Source organism: Leucoraja erinacea, chromosome 8 (genome assembly GCF_028641065.1).
Source record: "Leucoraja erinacea ecotype New England chromosome 8, Leri_hhj_1, whole genome shotgun sequence".
NCBI classification, from domain to species: Eukaryota; Metazoa; Chordata; class Chondrichthyes; order Rajiformes; family Rajidae; genus Leucoraja; species Leucoraja erinaceus.
The window spans coordinates 39,864,617-39,879,610 of NC_073384.1; the positions used below are offsets into that span (position 1 = coordinate 39,864,617).

At 42.0% G+C, this 14,994-nt stretch overlaps 1 protein-coding gene across 1 annotated transcript in view; it reads left to right on the forward strand.

The window, feature by feature from the left end:
- The window catches only part of ryr2a (ryanodine receptor 2a (cardiac)), a 426,354-nt gene that overhangs the window by 266,839 nt on the left and 144,521 nt on the right, over positions 1–14,994 (forward strand). Inside the window, exons 40-47 of the mRNA XM_055640013.1 lie at positions 1,130–1,403; positions 2,752–2,866; positions 4,876–5,008; positions 6,695–6,798; positions 9,599–9,734; positions 11,827–12,013; positions 12,987–13,089; positions 14,099–14,219. Of these exons, the coding sequence (XP_055495988.1) occupies positions 1,130–1,403; positions 2,752–2,866; positions 4,876–5,008; positions 6,695–6,798; positions 9,599–9,734; positions 11,827–12,013; positions 12,987–13,089; positions 14,099–14,219 (1,173 nt within the window). The remainder of the gene's footprint in view (positions 1–1,129; positions 1,404–2,751; positions 2,867–4,875; positions 5,009–6,694; positions 6,799–9,598; positions 9,735–11,826; positions 12,014–12,986; positions 13,090–14,098; positions 14,220–14,994) is intronic.

The following is a 14,994-nucleotide window of genomic DNA, read 5'->3' on the forward strand; positions in this document are numbered from 1 at the left end:
TTAGGCGACCTTATTTGCGAGTTCAGGAGGCTGCGCTCACCACACGGTCGCCACGTGTTCGTAGGTGGACTCTGGTGAGTCTCCTTCATGGTTGAGAGGAGTTCCCGCATGGTGGTACCTATTCGCGGCCTCAGTATGGTCGCGCAAAATGTTTCAACATGTTGAAAATTTTTCCCCGACCTAAAATTGCTCGCCATGGAGAAAATCGATACTTTTGAAGTGGTAGTGCAGTGGTAGTGGGGTCGCCATGTCGTTGTAGGTAGTCGAGGCAGCCGTAGGAAATCTCCTTTGCTGACAGGGCATTTTAATTGGCTCATTGGGGGGGAAAGAAAAATGTAAGCACGAGTTTTCAGAACCAAGGGAAACCAACCGGTAATGTTAAATGCCCGCTAAACTTCACAGCTGTGTATCTCTGGCTTATTAAAACGTTGCCTGGCTTCTTAAAAGTCTCCACTCCTTCTCCCCCCCTTCTCCCCTTTCTCCCTTCTCCCCCCTTTCTCCCTTCTCCCCCCTTTCTCCCTTCTCCCCCCTTCTCCCCTCCCCCCCCGCCCGCTCTTTTAAAGGACTTACCATACACTATGCTAGCTGTCTTTAACCTGCCTGGTCATCGCGGGTATCACCTTGGCGTTGCACCGTGTGAATTTCAGGCAGCGCTCCCCCACTTTCCCTGGCCCCCCTTTGGTCTGTGGGTGTGTGTGTGTGTGTGTGTGTGTGTGTGTGTGTGTGTGTGTGTGTGTGTGTGTGTGTGTGTGTGTGCGTGTGTGTGTGTGTGTGTGTGTGTGTGTGTGTGTGTGTGTGTGTGTGTGTGTGTGTGTGTGTGTGTGTGTGTGTGTGTGTGTGTGTGTGTGTGTGTGTCTACCTCTGTGCCACCATGCCGCCCCACGGTGTCTGTAAAATTGCCCCTAGTTTGTTAAGAGTAGATGAGTAAATGGGATAACATAGAGCTAGCGTGAATGGGTGATCGTTGGTCGGTTTGGACAGTCGAAAGGCCAGTTTCCACGCAGTATCTCTAAACTTTAACACCAAACATACACAACAAAAAAGCTTCATCTTCGATGCATCCCAAAATACTGCAAGGATATCTGATAAAGTCCATTGAACTGATTGACTGGTTTTGATTTATTTTCAGCCACCCTTCAGCAGTTGATATCGGAGACCATGGTTCGGTGGGCGCAGGAGTCAGTGATCGAGGATCCGGAGCTTGTGCGTGCCATGTTTGTCTTGCTGCACCGGCAGTACGATGGCATTGGCGAGCTTGTCCGTGCTTTACCCAAGACCTACACGATCAACAGAGTGTCGGTGGAAGATACAATAAATCTACTGGCTTCACTGGGCCAGATCAGATCTCTTCTCAGTGTTAGAATGGGCAAAGAAGAGGAAAAGCTGATGATCCGTGGGCTTGGGTGAGTGAGCAAAATGTAGTCTTTGTTTAATTCGTTGATACATAATGTTGATATATGTGCAATGATACAGAAATTAATTGTAGTTGAAATGTTAGTGATGGTATTTTGTTATGCCTGGAAATTATTTCCATGCCGGTAGCGTTAAATGACCCATGCAATCGTATCATTATATCATTCTCTGCAATTCAAATTCATTGGCCTTTAAATGGTGTGAATTTTGAAGCAGGAGTAGAATCATTGACTTTGTCATATAATGCAGTTAGCACAGCTAACATAGAGCCATACAACACAGAAACAGTCGGCCCAACTTGCCCACGCCAACCAACATGCCCCATCTACACTGGTCGACCTTCCCTTGTTTGCCCCATATCCCTCTAAACCTATCCTATCCACGTACCTGTCCAGATATTTTTTAAAGTTGTGATAGTACCTGCCACAACCACTTCCTCTGGCAGCTCATTCCATATTCTCACCACACTTGGTGTAAAAAAAGTTGCCCCTCAGATTCCTATTAAATCTTTCCCCCCGCATCTCAAACCTATTCTTGATTCCTCTACTCTGGGGTAAAAGACTCTGTGCATTTACCCTGTCTATTCCTCTCATGATCTTGCCCACCTCTTTCAAATAATGGGGGTGTTAAGCCATTATGTACCCTATCCCCCTCCACCTCCCCCCTAATCACAGCATAATTACAATGCAATAAACATTAAAAATCATGATACCACTTATACCGCAAACATTTATTCTATCAATGATTGTAGAGTTTACAGCATTTTTTCTTTTACAATTTATTTTTTACAGCAATTCATTTTTTTAATAGAAATCATTTCACTTATTTTCAGTGTCCTTGGTTATTAAATTGAACAAGATTATTTCTGCTGGACTTGTCAATATTAATTAAAAAATCAACAAATAATAGAACATAGAACAGCACAGGAATGGGCCCTTCAGCCTACAATGCTTGTGCTGAACATGATGCCATGTTAACAATCTCATCTGACTGGACATCATCCATTTCTGCCCATTCCCTGTACTTCCATATGCTTATCTAAAAGCAAACACCACTATCGTATCTGCCTCCACCACCACTGCTGGCAATGTGTTCCAGGCCGCCACTACTCTCGGTGTAAAAATAACACTTGCCCTGCACATCTCCATTCAACCTTCTTCCTCTCACATAGCTATGCCCTCTAGTGTAGGACATTTCCACCCTGGGACAAAGGCTTTGACTGTCTACCCGCTCTACGCTTCTCAAAATTGTATTTAGTGGTAGAGGACTTTTCAGAGCTATGTATCATTATCCATTTGTGTTTAATAAGTATTTTCTTTTCTTGTGTTTTCAATGAAGGGACATAATGAATAATAAAGTGTTTTACCAGCATCCCAATCTAATGAGAGCCCTAGGGATGCATGAGACAGTGATGGAAGTCATGGTGAATGTGCTTGGAGCGGGAGAATCTAAGGTGGATACAGTTCGATTTAGTTGTATCGTTCATGCTTCTATTTCACTGTGCGCTTTTTTCTTTTGTGTTTGTTTTCCTACAAAAACTGAAAGTGAATTGATTAGTTTAAGTACGATTCATCGATTATTTTCTGTGTAGATAATCTGAGAGAAAATTTACTGTTCTAATGAGATTTTGTTCTATCGAACCAGACTGTTGTAGACTACAGAAGTCAGGAGTTACATTTCACCCTTTGATAGGGGTTGTATATAACACTAATACAGTGTAGGGAGACCACAAAACAATACAGTAAACCTTTGCTATTGCAGACCTCTTTATAACAGATTTCAGTTACAGTGGATTGCCTTTCAATGGCTGCTAGTTACACCAATTTCTACTGACATTGACAAGGCATTGACATTCACAAAGCATTGACTCACAAGGCATTGAAAATTTGCCCCCCTCACCTGGCAAGTAACTCCTGGCCTCTTGCTTTTGATCCCCCTACTCTGGGTAAAAGACTCTGTGCATTTTCCCCATTCCCTCATGACTTTATACATTTCTGTATGTTCACCCCTCAGCCTCCTGTGCTTTAAGGAATAAATTGTCAATTCCTCTTCACCCTCTCCAGCACTATCACATCTTTGTCCTTTCTTTTCAAGTCAAGTCAAGTCAAGTTTATTTGTCACATACACATACGAGATGTGCAGTGAAATGAAAGTGGCAATGCTCGCGGAACAACAAAACAACCAAACAAATTATAAACACAACCATAACACACATATTATTTTACATAATAAATAATAGAAGGAAAAACGTTCTGTAGAGTTAGTCCCTGGTGAGAAAGGCGTTTACAGTCCGAATTGCCTCTGGGAAGAAACTCCTTCTCAACCTCTCCGTTCTCACTGCATGGCAACGGAGGCGTTTGCCTGACCGTAGCGGCTGGAACAGTCCGTTGCAGGGGTGGAAGAGGTCTCTCATGATTTTGTTTGCTCTGGAGTTGCACCTCCTGTTGTATAGTTCCTGCAGGGGGGTGAGTGAAGTTCCCATAGTGCGTTCAGCCGAACGCACTACTCTCTGCAGAGCCTTCTTGTCCTTGGCAGAGCAATTCCCGAACCAGATGGTAATGTTCGTGAGAATTATGAGCAATGGTCCCAGGCTGAATATTATTGCTTCAATTTCTACCGGTAGGATAGCACACATTGTGGACATCAGCATGTGCATAGATGAGAACAGAATGTAGTCAGCTGTTAAAGTGACTAGCGCACGGAATTTAGCAGTTCAATTTTATGAAAGGCAGGGTGTCCATTGGAAGTGGTCACTAACATATTAAAACAAAAGCAAATTGTATCTTGAGTGATTTATGCTTTGGGGCCCTATTTCTTTTGATGCTATTTTGGCTCCAGTGGTAAACCCAGGAAATGTTTCTGATGAGTCAATATTCTCACTATTAACATTTGAAATGTTAAAAATTAAATACGTATGCCCGAGTAAGGTAAAACACAGTTAAATGTAGTTTAGACATACAGTGTGTGGAAACAGGCCCATTGAGTCCATGCCGACCAGCAATCACCCACAGTATGTTCAAATTTGTTTCTCTAGTTTGGAGACAACTGTTTCTAATATTAAAAAGATAGAAGATAGATAAAATAAAAATGATAGATGTACTTGTTGGTACATCTTTATTGAAAGGGGTGTGGTGCCACCTGGTGGTTAGGCCACTTACTGAGCAAACCCTCGGCACTAGGACTGGCAAGGTCACATGACTGTTTGGCGGGAAGAGGTCGTCAAGTGGTTGAGGGGTGTGCCTCTGGAAGAACCCTCCCCAGTCGCATGTGTGCTGTTCTCTGTATTACTTTTGATTCACAACGCGTGGCTCGCTACACGGGCAATGTTTTCAATGACCATGTGCAGTAATCATGTATGGTATTTTTTCTGAACATCAACAGTTTTGCATTAAAAGCCATTTGCGAACATAATATTCACAAATAAACTGAAACTCTCGTGACCTCGGAATCTGTTCCCTTTAGGAAATAATCTTCCCGAAGATGGTGGCCAACTGTTGTCGTTTCCTCTGCTACTTCTGCCGAATCAGTCGGCAAAATCAAAAAGCAATGTTTGATCACTTAAGCTATCTGTTGGAAAACAGCAGTGTTGGATTAGGTAAGGTATCGAACACTTATCACATTACAGATCCTACCGTACTGTAAGTTAATCGGCTATTTGGATTCAGCTCGTAATTTGACCAATATCAAAAATATCTAAGCAGTTAGATATTGTACGAATTATGAAAATTATAGTGATATGTAAAGAGATTCCTATATATGTTTTTCATTTTCAGTTTAGTATATTATCACATATACCGAGGTACATTAAAAAGATTTTGTTGCGAGCTAACCAGTCAGCAGAAAGACAATACATGTTTACAATTAATCAATTTACAGTGTATAGATACATGATAAGGAGTAAAGTAAACTGTTGAAAAATGAGGGGCTTTATGGAATATTGCATTGAATTATATAGGGTTAGGCTATGGTATAGTTTCTGTACATTGTTGATAGAGATTGTGATTGATTGAACGAGACAGTACTGAAACAGGCCATTCGGCCCACCGAGTCCATGCCGACCATTGATCACCCATTTATACTGTTATCCCACTTTCACAACCACTCCCTACATATTAGGGGCAAATTAGCTTACAAGCCCGCACGTCTTTGGGATGTGGGATGTACATGTGACGGCATTGGCTGCTGTACGTCAATCTAGTCCTAAGGGGTTCAGTCACAAAAAAACCTTGAGTGGCATTATATCTTGTGTAGGGTAGACATGAATATTTTCAGACAAATCTTTTAAGTTGAATTTGTCTCCGAGAAGTTATACTGCTTCATAAAAGGAGAAATGTTCATTCATTCGTACCGTTTGGTGAAGTGAGAGCGAAAATAATCCAAAATCCAATTTCCTGCAGGGTCAAATGCATGGGCAGCTCATACACTGCCAGTATACAGTGATGTTGAATCAGAGTATTTGGCACTCAACTTCATGTCAAGATAGCTAAATCCACACTGAAATTAAATGACTGGTTCTCTTTAGACTTTAGTAAACTCAGTCTACTGAGCCCGAATGCAAGAGGCAAAATGTTTTGGTGCTATTTTCAGAGATACAGTGTGGAAAAAGCCTTTCAGCCCACTGAGTCCGCTCCGATCAGCGATCACCCTGTACACCAGCACTATCCTACACACTAGGGACAATTTCCTATTTTCAGAAGCCATTTAACCTATGAGCCTGCACGTATTTGGAGTTTGGTAGGAAACCGGAGCACCATGAGAATATCCACACTGTCATAGGCAGAGCGCACAAACTGGTGCTGTAAGGCAACAACTCCACTGCTGCGCCACTGTGCCACCCCTTAGGTTCTGTAATACTTGGGAGAGGTACCTGTAATGGAATCATAGTCAGATAAACCAGCGATCACCCCTACACTAGTTCCATCCTACACATTTGGGAGCCAATTAATCTACAAAACCTGCACGCCTTTGGAGTGTGGAAGGAAAATTGGAGCACCCCGAGAAAACGCACGCAGTCACAGGGAGAATGTACAAACTCCATACCGACAGCACCCATAGTCAGGATCAAACCTGGGTCTCAGGTGCTGTAAGACGACAACTCTGCCACTGTGCCAGTTCACTATCACTTGATCTAATAGTGCCAACGATTAGATTAAAATTAAAAACATATTTTCTCTACATCATTTAACAGAGGGTAATTTACATCTACATTATTTTGTCAAGTAGTACAATGTACAAATCTTTTACAAAACTTTTACTTATGTTCCATCATTTTTCTTCGCAGCATCTCCTTCCATGCGAGGTTCCACTCCTTTGGATGTTGCTGCAGCATCTGTGATGGACAACAATGAACTTGCCCTGGCATTGCGAGAACCCGATTTAGAAAAAGTAATTTTCAGTCATCCAGATCTAGTTGTGTCAGAAGGAATTACAGATGCTGGTTTGCATCAAAGATAGACACAAAATGCTGGAGTAACTCAGGGGGTTAGGTGGACTGATCCACTGAATTACTCCATCATCCCCATGTATCCAAATCTAGTTACTGGCGATTAAGTTAATTGCTGATTAAACTGGGTTTGTTTAAATTCTACCGAATGTGCACCTCTGGACACGAAATGCGAATCAAAACCACATCTTTCAGCTTTGGGTCCTGAAAAGGACACAATATAGTGTTGGAATGTTAAAAAAAAAGTGAACCTTATATTCTAGAAGAAATCTAGTATCTGTTGACTGAGATGGTCTCACAAATCCAATTCCATGTCCATTATAGATTGACACTGGTTTTAGAGACCAGTTAGTCTAACATCGGTAGTGGGGAAACTGCTAGAGTCAGTTATTAAAGATGGGATAGCAGCACATTTGGAAAGTGGTGAAATCATTGGACAAAGTCAGCATGGATTTACGAAAGGTAAATCATGTCTGACGAATCTTATAGAATTTTTCGAGGATGTAACTAGTAGCGTGGATAGGGGAGAACCAGTGGATGTTGTGTATCTGGACTTCCACAAGGCTTTCGACAAGGTCCCACATAAGAGATTAGTATACAAACTTAAAGCACACGGCATTGGGGGTTCAGTATTGATGTGGATAGAGAACTGGCTGGCAAACAGGAAGCAAAGAGTAGGAGTAAATGGGTCTTTTTCACAATGGCGGGCAGTGACTAGTGGGGTACCGCAAGGCTCAGTGCTGGGACCCCAGCTATTTACAATATATATTAATGATCTGGTTGAGGGAATTGAAGGCAATATCTCCAAGTTTGCGGATGACACTAAGCTGGGGGGCAGTGTTAGCTGTGAGGAGGATGCTAGGAGACTGCAAGGTGACTTGGATAGGCTGGGTGAGTGGGCAAATGTTTGGGCAGATGCAGTATAATGTGGATAAATGTGAGGTTATCCATTTTGGTGGCAAAAACAGGAAAGCAGACTATTATCTAAATGGTGGCCGATTAGGAAAAGGGGAGATGCAGCGAGACCTGGGTGTCATGGTACACCAGTCATTGAAAGTAGGCATGCAGGTGCAGCAGGCAGTGAAGAAAGCGAATGGGATGTTAGCTTTCATAGCAAAAGGATTTGAGTATAGGAGCAGGGAGTTTCTACTGCAGTTGTACAGGGTCTTGGTGAGACCACACCTCAAGTATTGCGTACAGTTTTGGTCTCCAAATCTGAGGAAGGACATTATTGCCATAGAGGGAGTGCAGAGAAGGTTCACCAGACTGATTCCTGGGATGTCAGGACTGTCTTATGAAGAAAGACTGGATAGACTTGGTTTATACTCTCTAGAATTTAGGAGATTGAGGGGGGATCTTATAGAAACTTACAAAATGCTTAAGGGGTTGGACAGGCTAGAAGCAGGAAGATTGTTCCCGATGTTGGGGAAGTCCAGGACAAGGGGTCACAGCTTAAGGATAAGGGGGAAATTCTTTAAAACCGAGATGATAATAATAATAATAATAATAACTTATTTATAAAGCACTTTAAACAAAGTGCAGTTTGCTTTTTTGAATGGTGAATCTCTGGAACTCTCTGCCACAGGGGGTAGTTGAGGCCAGTTCATTGGCTATGTTTAAGAGGGAGTTAGATGTGGCCCTTGTGGCTCAGGGGATCAGAGGGTATGGAGAGAAGGCAGGTACGGGATACTGAGTTGGATGATCAGCCATGATCATATTGAATGGCGGTGCAGGCTCGAAGGGCCGAATGGCCTACTCCTGCACCTAATTTCTATGTTTCTATGACACAAAGTACTCGAGTAACTCAGTGGGTCAGGCAGCATTTCTGGAGAAAAAGGCTGGGTGACGATTTGCATCGGAGCCCTTCTTCAGACCATCCACATTCTCCAGAGATGTTGCCTGTCCTGCTGAGTTACTCCAGCACTTTGCGTCAAACTTTGGTATAGACCTGCAGTTCCTTGGTATAGCATCTGCAGTTCCTATATATCCCTTATGCCACGCTATAGGTGGAAGGGGTGTGGGAGAGGGAGGGGAGAAATGCGTGTGAGTCCAGGTGGGGTGCAGGGTGGGAGTGGGAGTAGAAGAAAGGTGTGTGGGGAGAATGGAAGAGCTCGGAGCAATGGAAGAGCAGCCTACATGTATTCAGCTACTGTGAGGCCATCTCCTTCAAGCCCCAAATGTCTTGTTGCACCTTATCTTCAATGGTTCTCTGGATAATTTCATGAGAGAGCTAGGTGGGTCTCTTAAAGACAGCGGAGTCAGGGGATATGGGGAGAAGGCAGGAACGGGGTACTGATTGGGGATGATCAGCCATGATCACATTAAATGGCGGTGCTGGCTCGAAGGCCTGAATGGCCTACTCCTGCACCTATTGTCTATTGTCTATATTGTCTATTGTTTCACGGCCGATTTATTGTCACATGTGCAAAGTTCAAACTTTTCTTACAAACAGCGCAGTAGGGTATTGCCATACCCAGGCACATCCCTGATTGGTAATTGTACAGAAATAGTCTACTGAGCCGGTGCGCAAGAGGCACCATGTTTTGGCGCCATTTTCCAAGTCCAGGGGCCCGATTCAGGCAAGCCCCAGGCTGCTGCAGGCCTCCATCCATCGCTTCCTTGTTCGACCTGCAACCGACCCAACAGCTATTCCAGAATTTCAGTAAAACCACAAACTGGCACAAGCATAGCCAATGCAGATTTGAGGTGCGAGCTGATTTCTGATATTATTTTGTTCCCTAGGTGGTTCAGTATTTGGCTGGATGTGGGTTGCAGAGCTGTGCCATGCTCGTTGCCAAGGGTTACCCTGATATTGGGTGGAATCCTGTGGAAGGCGAGCGATATTTGGATTTTCTCCGTTTTGCTGTATTTTGCAATGGTAAGATTCTAACCAAAAGCATGTTCTGTAAAGGCAAAGCCATTGTAGGCAGTGTGGAATAATAGTTACACTCACATTGTGCGAAAAAGGAATGAAACAATGAGGACATGGTACTTTCTCCGTTTATTAATTCCTTGTATAACAAAAGAGTAACTCCAACAGAAGCCACACTTGTAGTAGCCTTTTCTTTGACTGGATAACTGCAACAAAAAGCTCTTCACAATACCTCAGTACATGTGGCAATAATAAACTAAACTAAACTAGACTCCCACACTCCAAAGACGTACAGGTTTGTACCCGAGTGGAGCTGAAAATACTACTGTGAAATAACATAACAAATCCAAGATATAATAGAACACCAACTGAATGCTTGACTTGCAGATTTTTTATTGTGTTGGTTATCTTTTCTCCTGGAAATAGCACTGCACAAATAATTAGTTCTGATCTGTTTAGAACAAAATAACACTTTCTTTTAGTTTTTAATAAATATTTTAATTTTGTGTTAATTTTAATACTTAATTCTTCCTGCTTAAACAGGAAAATGTGATATTATTTAATAGCGATTTTATGATAATAATGTGTGAATTGAGTGTCTTCAGTATATAATTGCCATCACAGAGTTGTAACATTCAGCCAGTAAATTGAACTCAAGAATCAATGTGCGCGAATGCGTGATTTATTTCCAATACTCAATGGGTGAGGACTGACATTTCTCTCATATTAAGGAATGGGTAATAGCTGCGAGTCTTAGTACTGACTGCTGTGAATGAATGGTGTGTCATACGTCCATGTAAAACAGAGGTGGCACAGCGGTAGAGTTGCTGCCTTACAGTGCCAGAGACCCTGCTTCGAACGTGACTCGGGTGCCGCCTGTACCTGTCTAGTTTGTACATTCTCCCTGTGACTGTATGGGTTTCCTCCCGGTGCTCTGGTTTCCTCCCATATTCCAAAGACGTACAGGTTTGTAGGTTAATTGGCTTCTGTAAAATGCCCCTAGTGTGTAGGAAGCAAAACTGGGATCACAGAACTAATGTGAACGGTTGGCGTGGACTTGGTGGGCTACTTGGCCTGTCTCCGTGTCGTATCTCTAAACTAAACTAAAAGAACTGATGCTCAGTTGCTGAGGTACAGTGATAATAGACAGACTTGGCTTTAATTTAATTTATTTTTGCGATTTACTTAATTGTAGAATTTGCTTAAATGTTGCAAGTGTACCATTAGAGCAATGTAGTTCTCCTGTACTAATTTGTTCACGGTAATACCTTACCTATGTTAGCTTTGAAATTACATGCATTTTTGTGCTTTAAAATGAAAAGCATCGATAATATTCAATACAATTCTGTATCATTCTATTATGCTAAATTAATTTACATCTGTAAATTTTTTTATTATAAATTCAGTTATATCCTTAAATAAATTATCGATAACTATGGTTTCCTATAATTACAGGATTTAATTTGTGTTTCATTTAATTTCCAATTTGCACATTTTTAATATTCACCTGTTTAACAAACTCATTTGATTTTTCCCTGGTTGTTCATGTTGTGTTGCAACTGTACCTTAGTTTTAGAGATACAGCATGGAAACAGGCCCTTCGGCCCACCGGGTCCACGCTGATCAGTAATCACCCGTACATTAGTTCCGTCTTACACACTAAGGGCAATTTACAGAAGCCAATTAACCTGTAAACCTGCTCGTCCTTAGAATATGGAAGGAATCTGGAGCACCCCACATGGGTCATGGAGAGAACATTCAAATTCTGTACCGACAGTACCAGTGGTCAGGATCAAACCTGGGTCTCTGATACTGTTAGGCAGCAACTCTACCACTGTGCCACTATGCTGCCCAGAGTTGCTTACTCTGAAAGACATTCATTAACTAGATATATTGTTAAATCTAGATTTTCTTTTTAAATATTACAGACATCAGCTGATTGCTCATTGTGTAACATAGAAAGGTACAGCAAGGAAAAGGCCCCTGAGACCACAATGTCTGGTGCTGTAAGGCAGCAGTTCTACCGCTGCACCACTGTGCCTAATGTTGGTTTTGAAATTAATTTTGATTTGTAATGTATTGTTTCCACTGTTTGCAGGCGAGAGTGTGGAAGAAAATGCCAATGAGGTTGTAAGATTGTTAATTCGTCGTCCGGAGTGCTTTGGTCCAGCCTTGCGTGGAGAAGGTGGAGATGGTCTTTTATCTGCCATGGAGGAAGCCATTAAGATCTCTGAAGACCCAGCTAGAGATGGACTATCACCGACTGATGAATGTAGTAAAAGTCTGTGAGTTCAACAAATGGTTTCCATTTAGAATGGAATTATAGAGCCATACAGCGTGGAAATAGGCCCTTTGGCCCAACTTGCACACACCGACCAACATGTCCCATCTACCCTAGTCCCACCTGCTTGCATTTGGCCCATATCCCACAAAACCTGTCCTATCCATGTACCTGTCTAAATGTTTTTTAAACGTTGTGATCATACCTGCCTCAACTACCTCCTCTAGCGGCTCGTTCCATACACTCACCACCCTTTGTGTTGAGGAGGATTTCAGGAGGATGACGGGGATCTCATTGAAACCTACTGAATAGTGAAAGGCATAAATAGAGTGGATGTGGAGAGGATGTTTCCACTAGTGGTAGAGTCTGGGACCAGAGTGCACATCCTAGAATAAAAGGATGTATCTTTAAAAAAAGTAGGTGAGGAGGAATTTCTTTAGTCAAAGGGCAGTGAATCTGTGGAATTCATTGCCACTGATGGTGGTGGAGAATGTCATTGGGGATTTTTAAAGCAGAATATAATAGGTTCTCTATTAGTAAGGGTGTCAAAGGTTACAGGGAGAAGGCAAGAGAATGGGGTTGAGAGGGAAAAATAGATCAGCCATGATTGAATGGTGGAGCAGATTTTATGGGCCGAATGGCCTAGTTTTGCCCCTATGTCTTTTGAACTTATGCTACTCATAGGTGATGTGGCCTTGTCACGCTTATAAATGTTTTTTTCCACCACCTAAACTAAAAGAAACAGTACTAAAGCTTTCAGTCTCACATTTATTTATTTGTATCATTATTATGGGTCATGATTCATAAACAGCTGAAAGCATCAGAAATATGTTGGAAAACATACAGCAGGTCTGGCAGTATCAGTGGAAATTGGAACAGTCAACATTTCATATCTGATCCAGAAAGGCTGTGTATTTTTTGTAAACCAGCATCTGCAGTTGCTTGTTTCTACATTGTCTCATACCTTTGTTTAACAGGGATATTGAAGAAGAGGATGATACCATTCATATGGGGAATGCTATTATGACCTTCTACTCTGCTTTAATTGATTTATTGGGTCGATGTGCACCAGAGATCCATGTAAGTAGCAAGTTAACTTCAGGAAAAACTGCATCAATGGTCTGAATGTTACCAATTTCCAAACCTTATTTCTATTAATAACTTCTCACAAACTGAGTTGCTTTGCAGAGAGATTCCATATAGTTAATTTTCTTTATAGTGAGATTGAATATAGTAATTTCCTCAGAACTGAATATGGACTGGCATGAATCACCCAACAATGCAACACAGGTAAATAGAAGAGTCCGGGTGCATTCTCTTGTGCACTCTCAGTTCTGCAGTATCTCCTTGGAAAAATATATGAACAATATATTTGCATTTGGTAAATCAGAGTTCTATTGAAATCATTCAATCTTTGGCAACCTACAAATGGTACAGTTCTTGCATGATGAGCAGCAGTCAGAAGTACGAGTTTATTAAGTATTGGACAATATTTGATGAGTAGCTCACAGCCCTTGCTCCTTGGAGCCACTCGGATACAAGTGAGGTTACCTTGGGTTTATTGGGCAAACATTGGAGTTAGGATTAGGTGAAAAGTTCTTGGCCTCTTGAGGCTGAGAAACATCATTGTAAGCTCATTGTAAGGTCAGTTCTGCATTCTTGCCTACCCCAGTAGTTTAGTTTAATTTAGAGATACGGCACAGAAACAGGCCCTTTGGCCCCTCCGAGACACTGCGTGCTATCTGTATAGCGTTTGTACAATCTGCTGGGGTTTTCTTCAGGTGATCAGGTTTCCTCCGACATTCCAAAGATGCGCGGGTTTGTAGTTTAATTGGCCTCTGCAAATTGCCCCATAGGCTAAGAGAGTGGATGAGAAAGTGGGATAACTTAGAATTAGCGTGATATCATATTGCCTTCCTGTAGTTGAGGCAGGGAGGAAGGATTTTCGGAATGGTAGGGTTACCAATCACCACACAACTAGGAAAATCACCATCACTAACGCGCATTGGTAATCACGGTACACCATTTGCATGTAGTTTCCCAGATTCAAGTATCTCACCTTTCATTTCCTTTTTTTTAATTGCAATAGCTCATAAATGCAGGTAAAGGTGAGGCAATACGGATTAAATCCATTCTCCGGTCCTTGATCCCTCTGGAAGACCTGGAAGGAGTTATCAGCATTCCCTTCCAGATGCCAACAGTTGCCAAGGGTGAGTTAGATGCACCTTGAAAGCATATTAAGTGATTATATCTGTAGACTTGAATGCATTGTTATGTCTTTAGCAGATTGCAATTCATGAAATAGAAGCTATGTTTGAGGCAATTGGGACTTTACTGAAGAATAAGAGGCTGAGGGAGTGGATGAGAAAGTTTCTTTTCTCGAACAAAAGGAATCTTTTCTTGAACAAAAAACTGGTGAAAATGGTCCCTGATAATTTACAAAGTACTAATTCAGCTCAGATATTTCACTGCTTGAAACATTCGTTGTATGATTTGTTCCAGTCTACTAATGAGAGGGAACAGATCAAGTTATTCTGACTGACAGTCAACACTTGGCAAAAAGTAAGATGGCACCCAAGTCATCAGGCATCTCTGCGTGCTGGTCCCAGAAGCGAATCTTATATCATTCATTACAATCGTTCTACTCTTCAAAACCTCTACTTCATTCACAACATTTCTTACTTTGACCATGCCCTTCTTAATAGTAAGATTAAACGAGAACTTGCCAGTTCGAAGTTTGATCGTTATTTTATGAGGAGTACGTTGAGGGAATATATGAAGAACCCCGCCAGGACGCATGCGTGTCATTCCTCAAAGCAGTGGTGTGAAATCACAGATAACTGTAATGACTTAAACATAGTAAGATTAGAGAAGAAATACCAGTTGAGTATATGATCATGGGTGGAAGCGGAGGGCACGTATTCCCTCAACGTACTCCTCATAAAATAACGATCAAACTTGGAACTGGCAAGTTCTTGTTTAATC